The sequence below is a fragment of the Nomascus leucogenys genome, chromosome 17 (genome assembly GCF_006542625.1).
Source record: "Nomascus leucogenys isolate Asia chromosome 17, Asia_NLE_v1, whole genome shotgun sequence".
Taxonomy (NCBI): domain Eukaryota; kingdom Metazoa; phylum Chordata; class Mammalia; order Primates; family Hylobatidae; genus Nomascus; species Nomascus leucogenys.
Window position 1 is genome coordinate 61795691 of NC_044397.1, and position 22301 is coordinate 61817991.

Here is a 22301-nt window from a genome sequence, read left to right on the forward strand (position 1 = left end):
TAATCATGAATGGGTATTGAATATCATAAAATATTTTTCCAAGTATGTATTAAGATGATACTGTTATTTTTTACCTCTCATCTGAACATGTAGTGAACATCTTTGCATTCCTGGATAAAATCTACTCCATCATAATGTTGTATTCTTTTAAAACATTGCTTTGATTACTTTGAGTAATATTGTTTAGCCCATGCCATGTAGTGTGCTATTTGTATCTTGTTTACTCAGCATAATGTTTTTAAGATTTGTCCATGTGATTGTATAGATCAGAAGTTCCTTCTTATTGCTGAGTAGTGTCATGTTCTATGCACAGAACAGAATATATGCACATGGTATTTATCCATTCTCCTGTTGATGGATACCTGGACTGTTTCCAGTTTTGAGCTATTATGAATAAAGCAAAAATTCTTCTACTAAGCTTTGTGTGGACATGTTTTCCTCTCTCTTGGGAAATACCTAGAAGTGGAATTGCTGGGTCATAGGGTAGATATATAATTATATTCTTAAGATACTGCAAAAGGGTTTCAAAAAGCAATTATAACATTTAACACTCTTACCAGCAATGTATGAGACTTCCAGATCCTTGCCAATATTTAGTATTCTCTGAGTTTTAACATTTTAGCTATTCTGGTGAGTGTATAATGGCCCCACATTATTGTTTTAATTTGTATTTCCATGATGACTAATGCTGTTGATTACTTTCTCATGTGCTTATTAGCTATTTGTATATCTTTTTCATGATGTATGTGTTCAAGACTTTTGCACATTTAAAATTGTTTTTTTCTGAGTTGTTTATATATTTGATATGTAAATCTTCTGGAAGATTTATGTGTTGTAAATATTCTCATTTAGTCTGTTGCTAGATACATCTAGTCTGTGCATCCATTTTTCTTAGCATCTTTGGATGAGCAGAAGGTTTAAATTTTAATAATGTTTATCAATTTGTAATTTCATGGTAGTGCTTTCTATGTGCTTTCTAGGGAATATTAGTCTACTCCATGGTTGCAAAGATATTCTCCTGTTATCTTCTATGCTTTCTAGTTCTAGGTTTTAGGCTTATGTGTAGGATTTATCTCAAGTTAATTTTTGCATATGGTGTGTGAGATAGTTTCTTTGTCCTTTTTTTTTTTTTTAAATATCACTACTCACTTTTTCAGCACCATTTGTTGAAGAAGTTTTCCTTTTCATAAGAAAATGCTTTGGCACCTTGGTTATAAACCATTTCACCATGTTATTTATAGGTCTACTATGGGACTGTCTGTTCCTGTACTGTTCAGTATGGTAGCCACTAGCTACATGTGGCTATTTAAATTAGATTTAAGTTCATTAAAACTAAATTAAAAATTCAGTTATTCAGTCACACTAGCCACATTTCAAGTGCCAATAGCTGTATGTAACTAATGGTTATCATATTGGATAGTGTAAGAATAGAACATTTCCATAATCTCAGAAAATTCTGTTGAGAAGTGCTGCTCTAGACTGTTCCACTGATTTATTTGTCTTTTCACTGTCTTGATCATGGTAGCTTTACAGTAAGTCTTGAAGTCAGTACATTCAGTCTTCTAACTTCATTTTTCTTTTTAAGATTTTTATGGCTTTTCTAGGTTCTTTGAATTTTCATATAAATTTTAGAATCAGCATTCTAAAATTTTGTCATTTCAAAAACAAGCATTTTGTCAATTTCTACAAAAATTATACTTGGATTTTGGTTGGAATTGCATTGAATTATATTAATTCGACTTTTTTTTTTTTTTTTTGACACAGAGTCTCGCTCTGTCACCAGGCTGGAGTGCAGTGACGTGATCTCGGCTCACTGCAACTTCTGCTTCCCAGGTTCAAGTGATTCTCCTGTCACAGCCTCCCGAGTAGCTGGGACTACAGGCACATGCCACCATGCCCAGCAAATTTTTGTATTTTTAGTAGAGATGGGGTTTCACCATGTTGGCCAGGATGGTCTCAATCTCTTGACCTCGTGATCCACTCACCTCGGCCTCCCAAAGTGCTGGGATTACAGGTGTGAGCCACCACGCCCAGCTGACATCATTTTTCAAAGAAGAGTTTGACCTATAGTTTTATTTTCTTATGCCTACTTTCTCCAGTTTGATATTATAGTTATACTGACTTTATAATATGAATTAGTTAACTTCTCATTTATTTTTTATGCTCTGTATAAAATTAATTCAACCATTTATTCAAGAAATAGCTGGTGAATGTGTACTCAGCCAGGAACTCTTCTAGGCTTTGGCACTGTAATGGGAAACAAAGCAATAGTCCTGCTTCCTTAGAGTTTACATTCTTATAGAGGAGACACCCAACAAACAAATAGATATAGCATATAATTTAGAGATAAGTAGTATGGAAAAACAGGAAGCAAGAAAAGGAAATGGGAAGGGGCTGGAGGCAGTACTTTAGATATACTGGGCAGGCGCATGTAAGGAGAGTCCTAAATGAAGTGAGCAAGAGAGCCACGCAGAGTCCAGGGGAAGAGGAACCCACGCAGAGGAAATCACGATGTAAAGGCTCTCTGGTGAAAAGGTGGCTGGGGTGTTGGCCTGGAGAAAGGATGGTAGCCAGGGCAGGCCATGCAGGGATTTATGAGCTGATGGGAAATCATTGACGGGTTTGAGCTGGCGAGCTGTGTGGTTTAACACATGTTAGAAGGATTAGCCTGGCTATAACGTGGAGGATAGACTGAGGGTGGCAAAATTCGAAGTAGTAAGGCCACATGGGAGACTATGGCGACAACGTATGTGAGAAATTATTGTGGCTTGGATTAGGAAAGTGACAATGTAATTGGTAAAAAGCAATAGAAATTATTTCATGGGAGGGCCAACAGGAAGTGCTGGTGGGTTAGATGAGGAGTTTGAGAGAAGGGTCTCCTCATGCAGTTTCTCTGAGTCCTGGGTCAGGTATGTGCGCAGCTTCATGATGAGAAGAGACAACGTTTTCAGCAGGTTACTCACACTTTTGAGGTTGAAGGCAGTGAGAAACAGAAGGGCTTCTCTTTTTTTTTTCCTCTTGGGTTTAGTTTATCCTTGTAAGATTCAATTGTCTTAGTTCTCTCTTGCTTTACATCTGGCTTCCATTCCTGATTCAGATCCACCATCAGATGCTAAAGCTTCCATATTTATTCACCAGCTCCGCAACAGCATCAGGCTTATCCCTATAATAAATCCTTATCCCATAGCACTCAGAGTGGCTCTCCTTTCCAGATCAAAGCCCTAACTGATACCAGTTTGATATGTCAATTAGCCCACTGAATAGAGATGTGCATTAGATAATCAAATGCATAAGAAGATGTTTCAGCTGTATCCATGAATTGTGAATACCTAGTGTTTTGTTATTATTCTGCAGTTAATAATTTTTAAACTATTGTCTTCTAGTTTTACTATTTTGTGGTGAGATGATGTGAAATATTAGTTATTTGGCATTTATTGAGATATTGTTTGTATCCTGAATGTAATCTTTTTTCTTTTTTGCAAATGTTTCTTGAACTGGGGAAGAATGCATATTCTCTGTATGTTGGGTACAACGTTTGACGGGTTTCTAGACAATAGGTGGTATGTGTACCCTTAATAACTCTTAATAACCAAGGAAATAGAATTTTAGATGAGCATTGTTAGAGATTGAGAAGGCCATTAAATCTTTGTAAAAGATACAAGCCACAAAAGAGACCTAACCATGTTTGACTTATACGTACATAATAATATAGATTCAAAATATGTAACTTATTGAATTAGAAATACAAAAAATTTTACTTAAAAACTTGACAAAAATTAGTAACAGTAATTAATAAACTAAATTATGAGTATTGTACTATATATAATATATATATATGAATATATACATAAATATGATTTGGTTTGTTAATTATTATTATGTTATATATACATACATATATATAAATGTTGCTATACCAATGAAACAGATTATAATTCCTATAACGACAAATTTGAATGACATATTTATTTTATTTGTTTATTTAGTTTTGAGCCAGAGTCTTGCCTTGTCGCCCAGGCTGGAGTGCAGTGGCCCAGTCTTGGCTCACTGCAACCTCTGCCTCTCGGGTTCAAGCAATTCTCCTGCCTCAGCCTCCCAAGTAGCTGGGATTACAGTCGCCCACCACCATGCCCAGCTAATTTTTGTATTTTTAATAGAAACAGGGTTTCGCTATATTGGCCAGGCTGGTGTCGCCTGACCTCAGGTGACCCACCTGCTTTGGGGTCCCAAAGTTCTGGGATTACAGGTGTGAGCCATCCTGCCGGGCACTTACATATCAACCTTTTGAAAAAAATTTTTAGGGTAGAAAATCAGTTTTCTTAGGTCAATCTGATGGAAGTTTAATCTAAAAAAATCAACTGGGCAATATTTTTAAACATACAATTATAATAAAAGTACACTTGGTAAACATATATATATGAAAAATATAGATTCACTTATTTTTAGAAGCTAGGTCTTTCAAGTGCTGTAAGCTGCCAACATTCTCATTTGTGTTATATACTTACAGGTTTCAAGGGACTTGCTTTAGCAAACAAACAAACAAAAAAGTAGGCCCGGTATGGTGGCTTATGCTTATAATCCCAACACTTTGGGAGGCCGAGGTGGGCAGATGGCTTGAGCTCAGGAGTTCGAGGCTGGCCTGGTCAACGTGGTGAAATCCTGTGTCTACTGCAAGTACAAAATAATTAGCTGGGTGTGGTGGTGGGCACCTGTAATCCCAGCTACTCGGGAGGCTGAGGCAGGAGAATTGCTCGAACCCAGGACGCGGAGGTTGCAGTGAGCGGAGATTGCATCACTGCACTCCAGCTTGGGCGACAGAGTAAGACTCTGCCTCAAAAAAAAAAAAAAAAAAAAGTAAAAGGAAACTCTTCTTCTCAAACCTGCCTTTTCATAGTTTATAATCTTTCATCCTTGGACATTTAAAAGTACTTATGTTGTGGCTTTTTTAGAGTGCAGTACTATTTCAAGTTCCATTGGCTCATTCCATCTGTGGATTTTCTTTCCTAGTAATGGAGTTCCTTATATATTTTATACTTTTTTGATGATGAGCTCCTATTTTAACTGTAACTTTGTATTTTTAAATGTTCCAAATAGGGTCTGAGTTGGGAAAGAATCTCTATGGTGTGGTTTCTAAATGGCCTCTGCCCTGACTACAGAGTTTGTTGATTGGGAGACAAATTTCTGGCTTAATTTCTCAATGGAGCTTGGGGGTTCTGAAGCATTTGGATGATGTGAATTTGTGTCATGAGCCATGAGTCAGGATTCAGGATCTGTGGTTCACACCACTTCCTCCATCAAACAACTTATTGCCTGCCCTGTGCCAACAGAGGAGGTTTTTACAACCCACTCATGAAGAAGTCAGCACTTTCCCAATTTCAGGTTCAATGCCAACAGTTCATTTTCAGTTCCTTGCTCTACAAGAAGACTGAGGGCTCAAGTCCTGACCCAGAAGAAAACTCATGTCCTTAAAGTGTTTAACCAATTCTTACTAACCACTGTAGCTGTAGGTTTCTTTTCATTGCTAGCATCTTAGCTTCACTGTATATTACATTAAAAACAATATATATATATATATATATATATATATATATATATATTTTTTTTTGAGATGGAGTCTTGCTGTGTCACCCAGGCTGGAGTGCAGTGGCACGATCTCAGCTCACTGAAGCCTCTGCCTCCCGGGTTCCAGTGATTCTCCTGCCTCAGTCTCCTGGGTAGCTGGGATTACAGGCACACGCCACCATGCCTGGCTAATTTTCGTACTTTTAGTAGAGACGGGGTTTCGCCATGTTGGTTCCACCTGACTCAGGCATCGCCGCTTGGCCTCCAAAGTGCTGGATACCCTGAGCCACCATCTGGCAGAGTCTGCACGGCCCAGGCTGATGGCCATCTGGCCCAAAGTGGCCAGGTGGATTACAGGCATACCACCCTGCTTTTTTTTTTTTTTTTTTTTTTTTATTTCTTGATCTGATCTGCCTCATCCAGTGCGGTAGGGGGCCACCATCCTTTTACATTTTGAGCATGAGGGTGGTGGTTGTTTTCAAGTCAGCTTAGTGCTCCATCTTAATTGGAAGTCTGCTATTGTTTGCTTGTTTTTTTGTTTTGGTTTATTTTTCAGTCAATTCAGCTTTCTTTTTATGTATTTTGCTTCTATTTCTCAGGGGTCATATCTTCTGGCTAGCTATTCAGAATGCCAATTAGAAAGTACATATTGTTTTTGAGCCAGAGTCTTGCTCTGTTGCCCAGGCTGGAGTGCAGTGGTATGATCATAGCTCACTGCAGCTTTGAACTTCCAGGCTCAAGGGATCCTCCCACCTCAGTCTCTTGAGTAGCTGGGACTATAGGTGTGTACCACCGCATCTGGCTAATTAATTTTTTTTTTTTTTTTAGGAGAGATAGGGTCTTGCTATGTTGCCCAGGCTGGTCTTGAACTCCTGGCCTCAAGCAGTCCTCCTGCCTTGGCCTCCCAAAGTGCTAGGACCCCAGGCACGAGCCGCTGTGCCTGGCCCAGTTAGAAATTTTTTAATAATTTCAATTGTTGCCGCTAGTGAGTCATCTTCAGGGATGAACTCTTCCTTTGAGTCTTCAGGGTGCTGATTCTTTTTCTTGTTCTGTGATGTTTGTCATAGTTTCCAGAATTATTTGTCCTTCAGTGAGTAAATTAGACCTAGCTTTTGCTAGGGAACTGTGTGTGTGTGTGTGTGTGTGTGTGTGTGTGTGTGTGTGTGTTTTGGTTCAACCCTCTGTTCATTTGGACACCTGGACTCCTACATCTGGACAGCAGGTAGGTGAGCACAGACCAACTGGAGAATCCAGTAAGTATTCATCTAAGTGAAGCTCAGTGGAACTGAGGAAGTATTGCCTTCTACCTTTACTGCTTGCTCTTCTGAAAAACTACATGAAAACTACAAGCCACCGCAGGCTTGACCGGAAATGCTTCAGTTTCAAAGGCATTTACATTTGCTGTAGCCTTTGACCAAGACACTCTTCCTCCAGAGAGTGTCAATGCTCATTCTCTCATCTCTTAAGATTTTGCCCAAACATCATCTTTTGTCAGCACCTTCCCTAAAAATTCTTTTTATATTTCTAATCCCTTTTATTTCAACCTTCTACATTTCCTTTCTCTTCATTTCCTTTCCTTTTTCCCCATCACACTTACCACCTCTCAACATACTCTATTATTTACTTACTTATTCTTTGTTTTGTTTACTGATGCAACCCCAGTGCCTAAAACAATGCCCAGCACAGTGCTGATGTTCAATAAACATTTATTGATAAATTGAATGAATAAATGCTTTGCCACTAGGGTTCTTCTTTCTCCTACATTCCCCTACAGAATTTGTGTATGGGGGCTTCATCTTTTGGAATATGCGATACAGGATAATTTTCCTTTAGTTCCTGCTGTCTACATAGGAGTTCTAATCCAGGATAAACATAGAGTGTTACTGATGATGGGGTGGGAAGAGTATCTAAGAACAGTTTAGTGTCTGACCTGAATGAACGATGTCTCCTCCAGATCCACCAGCAAGATGCAATTTTGAACCATAACTTGGGCCCTTGATATTTTAAAACTCTTGATACATATCATCAAATTATATTCAGAAAAGTTGTGCCAACATGCCAATTTCTCTTTTCTCTGCAGTCTCATTATTAATTAATTAATTAATTATTATTTTTTTGAGACAAGGTCTCACTATGTTGCCTAGGCTGGTCTCAAGCTCCGAGCCTCAAGCAGTCCTCCTGCCTTAGACTCCTGAGTAGCTGGGATTACAGGTGTGAGCCACCAGACTTGGCCATTGTCAATTTAAACTAAAGAGTAGCTACCATGCATAGTGAATGCTCTCCTAAGGTTAAACTGTCAGTGTTTCTTCTCAAAAGTTATCCTAAAAAGGAAAGAATGCTGAATGGTCTTTGAATCAATTATCTATTGCCACAAAAAAGTACAGTGATCACAAAATATCCCTGGTGTTTAACCATGCACTTTTAGTGTTGATGTCTCCAGGGTCAGCTGGAGGTTGGCTGGGTGGCTCTAATGATCCTGGCTGGGTTTGCTCAAGTACCTGGTGGTCAGCTGGCTGTTGGTTGATCTAGCCTGGCTCAGTTTGGCCCCTGACATCTCTCATTCTCCTCTTATTCCAGGCCTGCTTTCATGGTGATAGCACAGCAACAAGAGAGAGAGGTCAAGCTCAGCCACGCAAGTGCTTTACATGCCTCTGCTTGTGTTATGCTGGGTGGGTGGTTCAGGGAATGAGTCAGAATGACCAACCACAGATGGAGGTGACTGCAAAGTTACAGGGTAAAGGATGTGACTTCGGGGGGCGGCTGAAGAATTGAGGCACTTTGATGTGATCCACCACAATCTTAGAAAAGAGTTATTTCCCGTTGTCATTTAATTTTTCCTACTGAAAGAATAAGGTTGGAAAAAGGGAAGAAGCTCTTTTTATGAGTGAATATAAAATTCTGGACAGGATAAAAGCCAGGACCCAATTTTTATTACATTTAAAAAGTAATAAGGATTATGTAACAACTGTAAGAAAAAAAGAAAACTCTACAGGATGTACTCTTTGGAATAAAATAGAAAGAAATACAAGTTCTTAGGCATATATAACTTGCCCAATTATTTGAACAAATTAATTCTAATCTGAATAAGTTTTAATGCTAATTCAATCAGGAGTTCCAGACATTAAAAAGAAATCTCTTTGTAGCTGTATTCTCCCAGCTTTTAAAGATAGGAAGGTTCTTAGGCTGATTGAGTCACCTCTGCTCATTTCTCTGTTTACTGTTTCAGAAAAAAATGTTTCCCTCTTTCTGATACAATACATTTAAATTATTTTTCCCATTTTTATACATGCTCAAATTCTGTCTCCATCTGAGTTCATTCCTGCCCATCCTTCCTCACCAGCAGAGACAATTGCTCCTGTTGCCTTTTCCTGGAGCACGATGCTTATTATTTTTTAATGGCGTCATATTGTACTCAGGAGCCAGGGTTGGTGAGCTGGGTTGGGGAGACTACTCACACTGGAATCGGGCCAAATCTCAACTGGAGAAGAATAATGTATCATTATATTGTTAGATCATGAGCTCCCTGAGGGCAAAGACTGCCACTGGCCCCTGTGTCTGGCACAAGACCCAACATGTAACAAGTATTCAATAAATGGTTACTTGAATGAGGTGGTGTGTGGTTGAGTGCTTGGGCCCTGGAGCTGGCTCCTTGTTCTCAAATCTTGGCTATGGCGTTTACTAACTGTGTGTCTTTGGGCAAGTTAGTTAACTTCTTTATACTTTTTTTTCTTTTTCAGCTTAAAAGAGGGATATAAAGGTAGCTATTTCATAAGATGATACATAAAAGGCATGTCAGAATTTATGATTGTTACTATTACTGCTGGAGGCTCTTAAGATGACAGGAAGGAGGATGTTACAGATTGAATCATGTCCTCCAAAGAAGATATACTCGAGCCCTAACTCCACCCAGTACCTCAAATGTGATTCTATTTCCTTATTTGGAGGTAAGGTCTTTACAGAACTAATCAAGTTAAAGTGAGGTCATAAGGGTTAGCCCTAATCCAATATGATGGTGTCCTCATAAAAAGGGAAAGTGTGGACACACACACACACACACACACACACGCACACAGTCATACAAAGATGAAGGCAGAGATCTACAAACCAAGGAGTGCCAAATACTGCAGGAAAACCACTGGAAACTAGGAGAGCAGGGTGGAATAGATGCTTTCTCACAGCCCTCAGAAGGAACCAGCCTCCAACACCTTCATCTGAAACTGCTAGCCTTGTTTAAGCCACCCAACTTGGGGTTCTTTGTTCTGGCAGCCCTAGCAAACTCGCACAGAGGGGCTGTGGGAACCAGCAGCCCACATCCTTCTTTGGTGACTGCACACTAACCGTAGATTCCTGGCATCCAGTTGTACTCTTTCAGGTTCCATCTCTTCTGCATACCTCATGCTCCTGGCACATTTTTGAATGGTTATGCCAGGTCCAGGAGCCCGGGACCCCACAGGATATTTTGTGACAAGGCAGTAGCCTTCAAGATAAAACTCAGTGGCCTTGATATCAACTAGTCTGTTCTCAGATCTCCAAGGTAAACCTGTTGGACAAAAGTATCTGAGCCTATTCCCAGCCATAAATGTGATATGTAATTCCTGCAGCACTGATAAAGGTTAGCCTGATCCTCCATAACTCCCTTCACTTATTCTGTTAGAGAGCCATCCTCTATAAACACATCTAAACCATGTGTGGAGTACAAGCTATGTGTGTCACTTTTCCCCTTACAGTATATAATTAATGAGCTGTCAGCACATTAATTGGAAAAGTATGGCCATAGAAATCAGGAGACCTGGCCGAGTGTGGTGTCTCACACTTGTAATCCCAGCACTTTGGGAGGCCAAGGCAGGTGGATCACTCGAGGCCAAGAGTTTGAGACCAGCCTGACCAACATGATGAAACCCCATCTCTACTAAAAATACAAAAATTAGCTGGGCATGGTGGTGCACACCTGTAATTCCAGATACTTGGGAGACTGAGGCAGGAGAATTGCTTGAACCCGGGAGGTGGAGGCTGCAGTGAGCCGAGATCATGCCATTGCACTCTGGCCTGGGCAACAACAGCGAAACTCAGTCTCAAAATAAATAAATAAATAAAAATAAAAAAGAAATCAGGAGACCTGAAGTCCAGTCTTGATTTCAGAATAAGATTAAAGCAGAATACTATAATCTATGCCTCACTATAAATGATGATCTAGTCCAGATTTTCTCTTTATGCCTTAGGAGAAAAGTGATTTTCAGTTAGAATAAATCTGAAGTCAGCCCAGCACGTGAGGGAAAATGCAATATCGGCCAGGCATGGTGGCTCATGTCTGTAATCCCAGTACTTTGGGAGGCTAAGGTGGGTGGATCACCTAAGGTGAGGCCAGGAGTTCGAGACTAGCCTGACCAACATGGAGAAAACCTGTCTCTACTAAAAATACAAAATTAGCCGAGCATGGTGGCGCATGACTGTAATCCCAGCTACTCAGGAGGCTGAGGCAGGAGAATTGCTTGAACCCAGGAGGCGGAGGTTGCAGTGAGCCAAGATTGTGCCATTGCACTTCAGCCTGGCCAACAAGAGCAAAGCTCTGTCTCAAAATAATAATAATAATAATAATAATAATAATAATAATAATAATAAAAGAAAAATGCCATATCAAGATGACTCTCTGTCTCCAAATCAGTCCGTCAGGTTTTTCCTTCTCCCAGTCCTCCCCACACTTTTTTCTAATAATAGAATATTTTCTCTCTAAAGAATAAATCAGCTTCCAGCCACCCAGTAAGAGCCACATGGTTTGTCTTTTAGAGGCTTGGAAGGAGATCATGCTGTTTCCATCTTGGGAGTTTGTGATATGAGCCATAGGACACAATATGTTTGCCTAGTGGTGATCTTTGTCCTGGGATGACACTGGGTGTTAGGCAGTAGCCTGAAGCTTTCATAGAAGCATCTCCATAGCTAGGAATTTATATAAACCAGTGCACAACTGGTTTACATAAAGGGCACTAAAAAAAACGCTGCCCGTGTGGTTTGTGTAGGGTTCTTACAGCTGTACACAAGGAACTTGTTACAAAAGCTCTCCTCTTTATTCATGGATTTGTGAGCACATATTATGCTTTTTTGATAAATAATTTTTTTCTTGGGACTTAAAAAAAATCATAGCAGCTGGTAGCCTTCTGTATTGTTTTATTGCTTACATCCAGCGAGAGCGTAAGGCAGGATACAGATTGTTATGTGTTGTCTTAGACTTCCGTTTGCAATAAGGAGCATACACAGTGCCATACCAAAGTGAGTTTATTGACATTCCTTGAAGATGGTGTGATGGAAGAGAAAGCGTGGCCTGAGTATCACGTGACATTTCTCTTGCTGATGTAAGCAAAATCAGCCCAATAACATGGACTTCTCCTGCTATTGACTAGAACAGACTTTTGAACAAAATTGTTGTAGACGTTTCCTTGGATAAATTGGAAGCTGCAGGGAGTAGGCTAAAGGAACAATATTTACTCTATATACTACCTCTAGGCACCTTTTTTTCTACTAGAACAAAGGGACTACATGTCACTAACAGGAAAATAACACTTTCTCTTTTGGACCTTATGATGGCTGGAACATCCATCCCAGATTTTTATGATATAGTATTGCAGTAGTTTTAATAATGAACACTGAAGTACATAATAATAATAATAATAATAATAATAAAGCACCACATTTGTTATGTAAAGTTCTAACTACTTTCATTTGAAAGTGTTTCATCTTGACTGGGAAAATATTTGTGGCAACTGAGAAATTTCTGAACCCAAATTTTGGACACATGGTTTGACACATGGACTGAAAATATGATGGATGTAATATTAAAACTACCCTGGAAAACTCAGCCATTGGCTTGCCACACAAATATACTTACTGTTCAAGGACATATGGTCATGTATTAAAAGAAAATTTAGATCTTGCATGTTTAACGCCTGTTCCCCCAAATCATATGTCTCTTTTTCTTAATTTTTTCACCACTCTCTCGGCATCTTCACAACCTCCACTCATTTATATACATAGGAAATTACAAAGAGTTCAGTAGATTTAGAATACTTCTCCTGACCCCACAGAGTCAATTTCCATTTTTAGGATTATCATCTTCACACTGTAGAATAAAACATTTGTGATATCTGTGAAATTATTATAACACTTTATAGAATTTTAAAAGCATTTTTCAAAGTTGTAACATAAATCTTCTCTTATTTATTGTTCTTGTTTGTCCCCTGATTAAAGTCGTTACACTCTTACTAAAATCAATTGTTTTAGGGAGATTGTGGCTTATAAATTTATAAGTGATTAATTTGGCAATTTGCCTCCATGGAGAAAACTCATGCTTAAAAAAAAATTACAGGTGGTAACAAATAGATCTGTCTTTCTGCCGAACTGTATAATTTAAGGTGGTTTACACCTCCACCTAAGTGAAATTTAGTTCTATAGCTATTTCATTTCATATACGTATTGAATGGAAAATTATATATAATTTAAAAATCAGCCTTATAAATAAGGTAAACATGAATTTCCATAACTTGTTCCTGTGTTCCTCTTCTCTTTGTTTTTCTTCCTTAAGGATTCTATGCAAGGTTGCAATAAAATATTACAAGCTTCATCTTCTTTCAGGTGACTGTGACATCAGCATTTCTTCATGAAATTTTGCACTTTTGTGAAATAATGTTTCTGTTATGCTTTGTGGGATAGATCTATAGCTGTGACATCAGTAGTGCTGGCGGATAAGGAAATGTTAGTTGAAAAATCATGTATGCCAAAGTTACCTATCTATATATAATTTCTGAGATACTGCATTCCTTTTGTATATGGGTAGAATAGATATTAATTAATCTAATTAATAGATTAATTAGTTATTTATATAAATTGTAAAGCTCTCCAGGAGCCGGTCCATCTTGTGAACAGCTTTCTCCCTTTCCAATGCCTGACAAATAATGTAAGTACTAGAAAGAGAGTGCTTGAATTAATGAGTATTTACATATGTATAACACAAGTTCTAAAGATAAAAGATGCCCCTATATTAGAGATGCTGTTGCAAGGGTTAGAATAAAGGTATGGTTCAATGATTTGCATAGTCCTTATGCTCTGATTTCATAAATAAAATAATAGCTCCATTGGAATCCATTATTTTTCAGATGCTGAATGTGTACTGAATTTTACATATCCCTCAAATTCTATATCATATAACTCACACATTCCATCCTGTCTCAGTAAATATTCTTTTTAGACAATAAAAGCCTAAATTTCTATAATGTATACTCCTTGATTGACAATGGACACATCACTGCAAGGGGTGCTGGGCATTGTAGATAATTCCTCCTAAAAAAATGCTTTTATTTTTATTTATTTTTTTTGAGATGGAGTCTCCCTCGGTCACCCAGGCTGGAGTGCAGTGGCACAATCTTGGCTCACTGCAACCTCTGCTTCTCGGGTTCAAGTGATTCTCCTTCCTCAGCCTCCCAAGTAGCTGGGACTACCGGCATGTGCCATCACACTCGGCTAATTTTTGTATTTTTAGTAGAGATGGGGTTTCACCATGTTGGCCAGGCTTGTCTTGAACTCCTGACCTCAAGTGATCTCCCCACCTTGGCCTCCCAAAGTGCTGGGATTACAGGCATGAGCCACCGCTCCTGGCCAGAATGCTTTAGAGTGTAGGAACACAAATAACACACTGTCCAGACACAAACTGGTATAATGAGCCATTAGGCATGGCTTCATATGAAATTCACTTCGTCTTACATTTCTCCTTTGTTTTAATATGGAAAATAATAATGTGACATTTAAGTAGTGGGGTCTCTTGAGCTCTTCTTTTTCCCAGTGAAGAAAAACACTTTCGTTTTATGACCTATTTCAGACAACATGGATAACAACATTAGAAAAATAGCAAATGACCATTATGGTTGGGTTTATTTCAAATGTAATTGAGAGGTTAGGCTGTCTTTGGAGCCTGCAACTGTTTTTCTGACAACATGAAGTTTTCTGAGATATGTTTTCACTGAATGCTAAAAGAAACTGGATATTTATTTTGACACAAATCAATGTGCCTTTGGGGTGTAATGTTTCTGCCCCAGGAGGATTTCTATGGGTGAAGAAGTACTACGTTGCCCTTGATCCCTAACAAGCACCATCACTCTCTGCGGCTTCCTAGTGTGGTCCCGATGGACAATCGAATGTGAAGGAACTTGAACTCCATGATTAAGAAAGGAAAAGGGGGGGAAAAAGTGAAAGAAACCAATATCAAAGTTTTAAAAAAAAGGGTTTGTCTGCCAAGCAAACAAAAGTCATGGCTTTAACAAAAGTCATGGTATCATCTACACATTTTTTTCCTTTATGAAGAACTGTGGCTAGACTAAACAAAACAGAACAGTACAGAACTCAGGGATTCAAACCAAGGTAATATGTCCTTCTTCCCTTTCTCCAGTTGGCATTGCCACATTCTACACAAGACAATGGGGGCTGAAGCCTTATCCTTCATGCTACATCAATCAAGCTTTCTTTCTTGGACATGTGCACAAGTTTTTCCTTCTTGCGGTGTGAGCATTCACTAGGGATGCTCCCCCTCCTAAACTTCTCTTGAGTTGAGCCCACAATCCCCACAACCATTGGGATGCATTGCATCGCATCAGCAGCAGGTGTTTTCTTGCTGTTGTTAATCGTTAGAAGTGTCATATTTGCACCGTATGTCTATGCTAGTTCCGGCTGATGGGACTGATGCCACATGTGAATCATGAGTTGAATGTATAAAAATTTCAGCTTTGCCACTGTTGTCCTTTGGATGGATATTATGCACAGGGAAAAGTAGATAGAGAGGAAAACAAAGAGTTGATCAGCTCCTAGTTCTGGAGTTGGTTGTTAGAAATTATAAAAAATGGTGGCTCTGCTCAGAAGACATGGGCATATAAAAGCTTGGAGTGCTTAATGCTCACATTTTCCCTTAAATGATAGAAATGGAAGTAAACATTTATTACCATTTGGTCAAGTGTAGCTTAACTTTCATTCATATTTCATTGTTAGTAATGGAGGTATGTGGAGATATACACAGACCTTGAGACAGCTGTTTTTTAATATTGCATACAGGCTAGCAGTTCATTGAAAACAGAGGAGAGAAGCCTGAAGGTTAGATCTTAGAAGAAGGCAGTTCTTCATGCACAGCTTTTGTCAATCCTGATTTGGTTTGAAAATAAAAATCATGGAATACCAAAATCAAAGGAGAGTTGATTAAGGGAAAGGGAAAAGGGGATCATCCCAGGAAGGGTGATGTCACTGGCCAGGAAAATGTCAGGCGAGGTTCCATGTCCTCACTCAAGTCCAAAGGTGCTGGTTTCCTCTACTGCTGTTAACAGCTTTTCATACAACATGGAGTACGAGGGATACGGTGGAAGATCCAGTCGGTTGAAGCATGTGTGTGCCCTGAATGGGGAGAAGAGATCGGTGAGAGTGTTTGTTTCAATGATACAACTGGTTCTGGATCTGTGACTGTCTGAAGTTGTGATTCAAAAGGGAATCAAAAGTGAGCAGGACCATGATTTAGGACCACCATAAAACACTGCACACTAAAGAGCCACATTCCTCTAGAATGAATAGACTAGTGGAAGGAATGGAATAACTAAAAATGGGTTGTTTGCATTTGCAAGCAAACCAACTACACTAGAATGACACTAGCAAACTGAATATAAACTCTATGGTATCAGCCTGATTTGCAATTGAGTTACAAATTTTGATGTGGTCAATGAAGGAGGCAGAAAAATATAATTAGTATTGAAGAATTATATTCCTAAGTCTTCTTGCCCAGCTCTGATTTCTGAGCCTCTGTGAACCACATGCATCTATTTAGAGGAACCTGAGATGGCCTGGAATTCTGAGATCCAGTTCTCCATTCAAGTCAAGTGTGCTCTGGAGACAAGTCTGACTCCTCTACCCCAGTAGAACCCACAGAACCTAAAGTCGAAGTGCTGCATTTCCAAGAAAAGCTGCCCCTGTGAGCCAGTCCTCCCTGGATGCCTGGAGTGTCCTGGCCCCCTGGGTTCTAGCTTGCTTCATGTGCTTCCTGCCAGTGTCTGCCTTAGACAAGGAATGTCTTCCTCGCCAGAGGCTAACACCTGGACCTGGAAGACTCATGTGGGTCTCCAGCATTGGGTACAAGAAGCCCAACACACATAGATTCCCTGCTGTAGAGCCTTGAATCACCTGACCAGCTGCTCCCTGCCAGAAGTTCTTTGTTTTTACAGAAACTTTGGCTGATGACGAGGCCTTTACCATAGTAGGGAGAAAGGTGGATGGGTGCAGGTGAAAGTTCATTTCCTGCCTTTTCCTCCCTAAGAGTGGTGTGTTGAAATGGTGTTTTCAGACACCCACCAGCACAGAAAAGGGCACTCTAAAATCAAACCAAATCAAATCAAATCAAATCAAATCACAAAACAAACATACAAAGAAACAAACAAAACTAAACTCTTCATTAGAGTTTTATTTGGGATATTAAACTCTTCTTTTCATTACAAGATCCCTAGGGGACTTGTGTATTATTTACACCTTTGTTTTAAAGTATATAAATCAGAGTATCAGATCACTGCCCAGGCTGATGCAGCACTCAGGTTATGGGGGGACATTATTTTGGGAATGAGGAAGATGGGAAGAGGAAAGAGGGAAGGTGGGGTTTCCTGCCCATGGAGAATCTAGGGAGGATGCTGGTGTTTTCATCTGCCCAGCACCCATTCCTCCTCCTGGCAGTCCTTGGGGGACTATCCCTAACCCCTACCTCCCTCCTCCCTGTCCCCTTCCCGGCTCAAGCTCCAAAGGCAGGCACAGGGCAGTAGAGTGTCTGGTCTTAGGCCTTAAAGACATAACTGGGAAGAAACATACGAATACAGATTGGCAGAATTCTTAAATTATTATCTAAGATTCAAACAGGGCTTCCTTTACTTTAAAAGAAAATAATTGAAATACTTTACCTAGATGTAAATATTTGAGTGAAAGGGAACTCAGTAAATTGAGTAGGATGGTTACAGTGATTTCTCTCTATGTTAAAAAGATTGCAATGAAACTAGAACATACATTGGGCTATGGCTAAACAGGCGAAGTGGGGCGAAAAATCCCAAGCATGCTTTTGGAACTAGCTGAATTAGCCAGGGGCGAGATAGGAGCAGGCATCTTCTTCATAGTTTTCTTCCTCTGGTCATTTTAACTGGCATTCATGAGTGGAAATATTACAGAAAAAAATCATCTTTACAAATTAGTGGGAACCAAATTAATTTTGTAAAATATCATTTCTGGGAGTAAACAGAAAGCATTGGTGAATAGCACCTGGTCTGAACACCCATGGTTTCCTTACTAGTTGCTTTTATTGCATTTATTTAGAGCCTTGGTGAACTCCCATAGTTTGTCATCTAGAATGAATGAATACAATCAAATCATGATCCAATTCAGCATTCCTAAGAGTTCGCCACCCTCCAGGTGTGGTTCTGACAGCACCGAGTGCCTGCTTACCTCATTCCTGTGCACCAAACCAAGCATTGCCCGGTGGTGTGGGGCAGTCGACAGCAATGAACCAGGGCTTGGAAGACCTCTATGCTGACCCCAGTCTAGCCACTTACCAGCTTTATGACCCTGGAAAAGTCGATTAATCTTCCTGAGCCTCAGTTTTCTCACTTGTAAAGTGGGGATAATAATATATGCTGTGTGCACCTCAGAGGGTTATGGGGAGGATTAATGCTAGAACACACGTAAATGCGTTTTGTAACCTGTGAATCATCATTTAAACATAAGATTCTCTTAATAATGCAACCATGATTGTGATAATGATTTGGGGAACCATGTCATACTTGTGGCAACTGAAGTCTCTGGGGTTTGCACATGACCTACTGGCAGGTGACTCACTCTCTTCTCACACTTGGTGCGACGGATGTTTTGGAGATCCGCACAGGTCTTTAAGTTGTGTCAAATTCCACGCCATTGGTGTCAAGCTAGGGTTCCAGCATTTTCAGATAATTTTGGATTGGGTTGTGCCAATCCTTGTATTGTTTATCCTTCTAACTGTGTCATGTACACAGTTGATCTCCCTGTCTCCTCTATTTTTTCCAAGTTATCGATTGAAATGTTAACCAACACAGGGCCAAAGAAAGTCTTGCTCCTCTCTACTAGAGACTACCTTAAGGTCAACTAGAAACACACAAAAGAGGCAGCGGTCACTCCTCTTTGCTATCAGTTGTTCAGCCGGTTATGTAAGTTGTGTCTTCCCTTCATGCCAATCTTCTTCCACTGCCTAACTACAGCCTTGTTCTCTTCAGATAGGCCTTGCTCTCTTCCCTTCTAAATATACCCTTTTTCAAGTTTGTCAATAATCTCTTGATCCCTAAATCCAGAAGCCCATACTCTACTCCCACCTGCTCCAGCTCTTTAAAAGCATTTGACAGCTCTTCCTCTGGAACATCTCCCTCCTTGGCTTCTCTTTGGTTTCTCAATGGCTGCCATTTTCTCTGCTGAGCTCCCTGATGGCACCCTCAGGCCTCCTTTGTAAGTTCTCTTCTGGCCTTAGGTACTAGAGAGCAGCATTTCTCAGCTTGGCATGATTCACTTTTCAAACTTGATAACTCTTTGTTGTGGGAGCTGTTTTGTGCATTGTGAGATGTTTAGCAGCATCCTTGGCTTCTACTCAATAGACACCAGCAGCAACCCTTCCCCTCAACCAAAAATGTCTCCAGACATTGTCAACTGCCTCCTGTGGGGGAAGAGGGGCAAAGTCGCCTTCCCCAGTCCCACCTTGAGAACCATTGCTACAGAGTAAACCAACTACTAACTTAACTGGGCCTCCAACTCCACCCTGGGCCTGGGCTTAGTTTACATCTGCAGTGAAACATGTTCATATTAGAACTTCATTTGCAACTTTTAGGCCAGTTAATTGCCCATGACTCATAGCTTTGATATCCCTGGTCCCTGCCCCAAAGGTAAACCCAAAGATTCTCCCCTCTCCTTTATTCTATCTCCACACTGCCCAGTGCTACTTCGACTCTGACCTAGCTTGTGCGCTTCTCTTTCCTTCCAAGCCTTTCCTCTGTCCTCCTTTGAGCTCTTGTTCAAAGTAAAGAAACTTTGCCACCTCCTTAAGCTCTTTCCAGATGCCGCCTCCGGGTCCTAGTGTCCCGTCTCCAGTCCTCATGGGTGGAAATTGCTCACTGCACCACATGCTGTGACGTGGACAGACATTCTTCACACTCCCTGCTGTCAATTCCATGTCATGACTTTTGCAGTCTTTGGTCAGTTTCCATTTCTTTGAATTTCATGTCATTTAGATAATTTATTTTTAAAACCATAGGTTTTGGCTGGCATTTCATTTTAATGAAATAGGATAGAGCAGAAAATAGATTTTATTGCAGATAATAAGGGTAAAGTGCTGTTTTGAGGAACTTGAGTTTCAGATATACACACACATACGTGCAAATGAGTACATATGCATGTCCTGAGTTGTGATATAAAAGGCATTTCTTTCTGTGGACTATGGTTTAAGAAGCTTGAAAATCAGTGATCCAGATAGATCTTTGGTTCCTTCTGACCCTCTGAACTTCTAACTTATTATGATTATTATCTGGCACTTTGCTTAAGTCTTCTTTTATACTTCAAGTCCTCCTACCAGACTGTGTGGCAACTAAGTCCACATGGCTGACAGGGTGAACACCCAAGCCCCTAGTTCCTTGATCTCAACTCCAGTGACAGTCTTGCCTCTCATCTACTTCAACTATGAAATTATAACCCAGAAGCCCCTACCCTCGAAGTCCTTTCTCCTGGCCCTCACACATCTTTTAGCAGGCAGGGACTTGGATTGACACAAAGGTTTTATGTAGCCTGGGCTATGACCGGGTTTTGCTGTGGCGGTGTCTGGCGCTCTCATCTGGGAAGCCAGCTGCCTTTCCTTTCTGCAGAGGAAAGACCTGAGGAAAGAGCTGAAGGCCGCCTCTCCCAGAGTGCAAGCCACATGCACTGTGGCTCACAGTACCTGGGAAGCCCATGCCACCCTGGGTCTGCTTTGCTTCCTGCCTGCTCAGGGCTTCCTGCCACCTGCCATAGCCACGCCAGGTCTTCCCGAAAGACAGTTTCTGGAAGTCAGGGGTTCTTTCCTTCTATCCACACATAGATGACATTTTTTTAGGTTCTTGGATCTTCAGACATTGTCCAAAGGAGATTGGACAGGGGTCACTATTCAGGGGGTTATTTTCAGTGTCCTCTTAGAGGCATTTGCTTCTTGTCCCAAGAAGAGGTCCTTGCTTCCCCAAGAAACCATCTTGGGGGCTTGTGGTACAGCAGCCCTCTTAGGGGTGCCTTGGTCCAGATATGAAGAACCTGTTCATAAGCCCAATGTCTGCCTTAGAAGCTCTTTGTGTGGGTTAATAATATTAATGTATATTTCAAAGCTTCCAAAGCAAATACAGAAATTACATTCAATCTGTGACCCCAGATAACAGAAGCAATGACTCTCATTTCCTAAAGAATAGAGACTCCTCAGCACGGTCTTGTCTTTTTTCTTTCTTTCTTTTTTTTTTTTTAATGTAATTTGAGACAAGGTCTCACTCTGTTGCCCAGGCTGGAGTGTGGTGGTGCAATCACAGCTCACTGCAGCCCCCGCCTCCTGGGCTCAAGTGATCCTCCTGCCTCAGCTTCCCAAGTAGCTGGGACTACCGGTGCATGCCACCATGCCCAGCTAATTTTTTAAATTTTTTGTAGAGATGAGGTCTTGTCATGTTGCACAGGTTGGTCTTGAATTCTTGGGCGCAAGCGATCCGCCTGCCTTAGCCTACCACAGTGCTAGGATTACAGGCGTGAGCCACTGCGCTCAGCCAGCAGGGTCTTTTGTTTGTGGCTCACCAAACTCTTTCTCAACTGCATCCCCTGTGATGTTGCTCCAGGCATCTTACCCTCTGCACTGGCTGGCCGCACCTTCCTGAACACGTGCTGCCATTCCCTGCTCTCAGCCCTTGCTCGTGTTATTGCTTCAGCCTGGAAGTCCCCTTCTCCCTATTCCTCGCCTCCCAATCCTCCCCTAAATGCCAGTTTCTTTGTGGCATGTTCTCTAGGCAACTCGATTGGGAGGCTCTGTTTCACTCGCGCAGCACGCTGCTCTTACCCCCTGTGCTCCTCTGATTCTACCTTGCGCTGTAATTAGTTACTATCAGGCCATGTTATCCCTAGATTGCAGGTTCCCACGGGCAGGTGTGTGGTTGTAGCTCAGCCCCTCCTCAAGCTGCATGCTATCATCAGTGATGACTCAAGCTGCATTCTCTAAAATAAAAGCAAGATGTTTCCAAATAACTATATTCTTGAAATCTATCATTCAACTTAACAAATGGAAATTCTGCCTTTTTAGTCTTCTTTTCTTGCCAGACTTACATTCACTACGTTTAGCTATTGGTAGAGCCATGCAAACAAGACAGACCCTTGGAGCTGAGGGTCTGCTGAACTGAGTGGGTGCAGCCAGGGCTGAAGCCTACATCAGGGTGTTCAGCTGTGGTTAACCAGCTGGGCATGCCCACGAATGCTGACTGACACCAGGTGAATTGTCCTCGGGGAAAATCTGGGAAAGCTAGGTGAAAGCTATAGTCCAGTAAATCCTTCTGCAATAAGGATTTAGCAAAGGTATTTGGGTGGCCATGTAGAAATAGAGCTGAGTTAAATGCAAAGCTTCTTTATAATTAGAACGTATCCTATTAGCAAAAGATAATAGGGGTCAATCTTTTCTTCTGTCT

General features: G+C 40.7%; 1 protein-coding gene across 8 annotated transcripts in view; it reads right to left on the reverse strand.

The window, feature by feature from the left end:
* Window positions 1-11707: 11707 nt before the first annotated feature.
* Window positions 11708-22301, reverse strand: part of HECW1 (HECT, C2 and WW domain containing E3 ubiquitin protein ligase 1) — a 464866-nt gene continuing 454272 nt past the window's right edge. For 6 of the 8 annotated variants that reach the window (XM_030796709.1, XM_012496682.2, XM_030796708.1 and 3 more), the window contains one exon: window positions 14863-15981. In XM_030796709.1, the coding sequence (XP_030652569.1) occupies window positions 15870-15981 (112 nt within the window). In that variant the 3' untranslated portion in view covers window positions 14863-15869. Of the gene's footprint in view, window positions 15982-22301 lie in introns of all 8 variants that reach the window. The other 2 variants (XM_003268823.3, XM_012496683.2) reach the window with 1 other exon arrangement.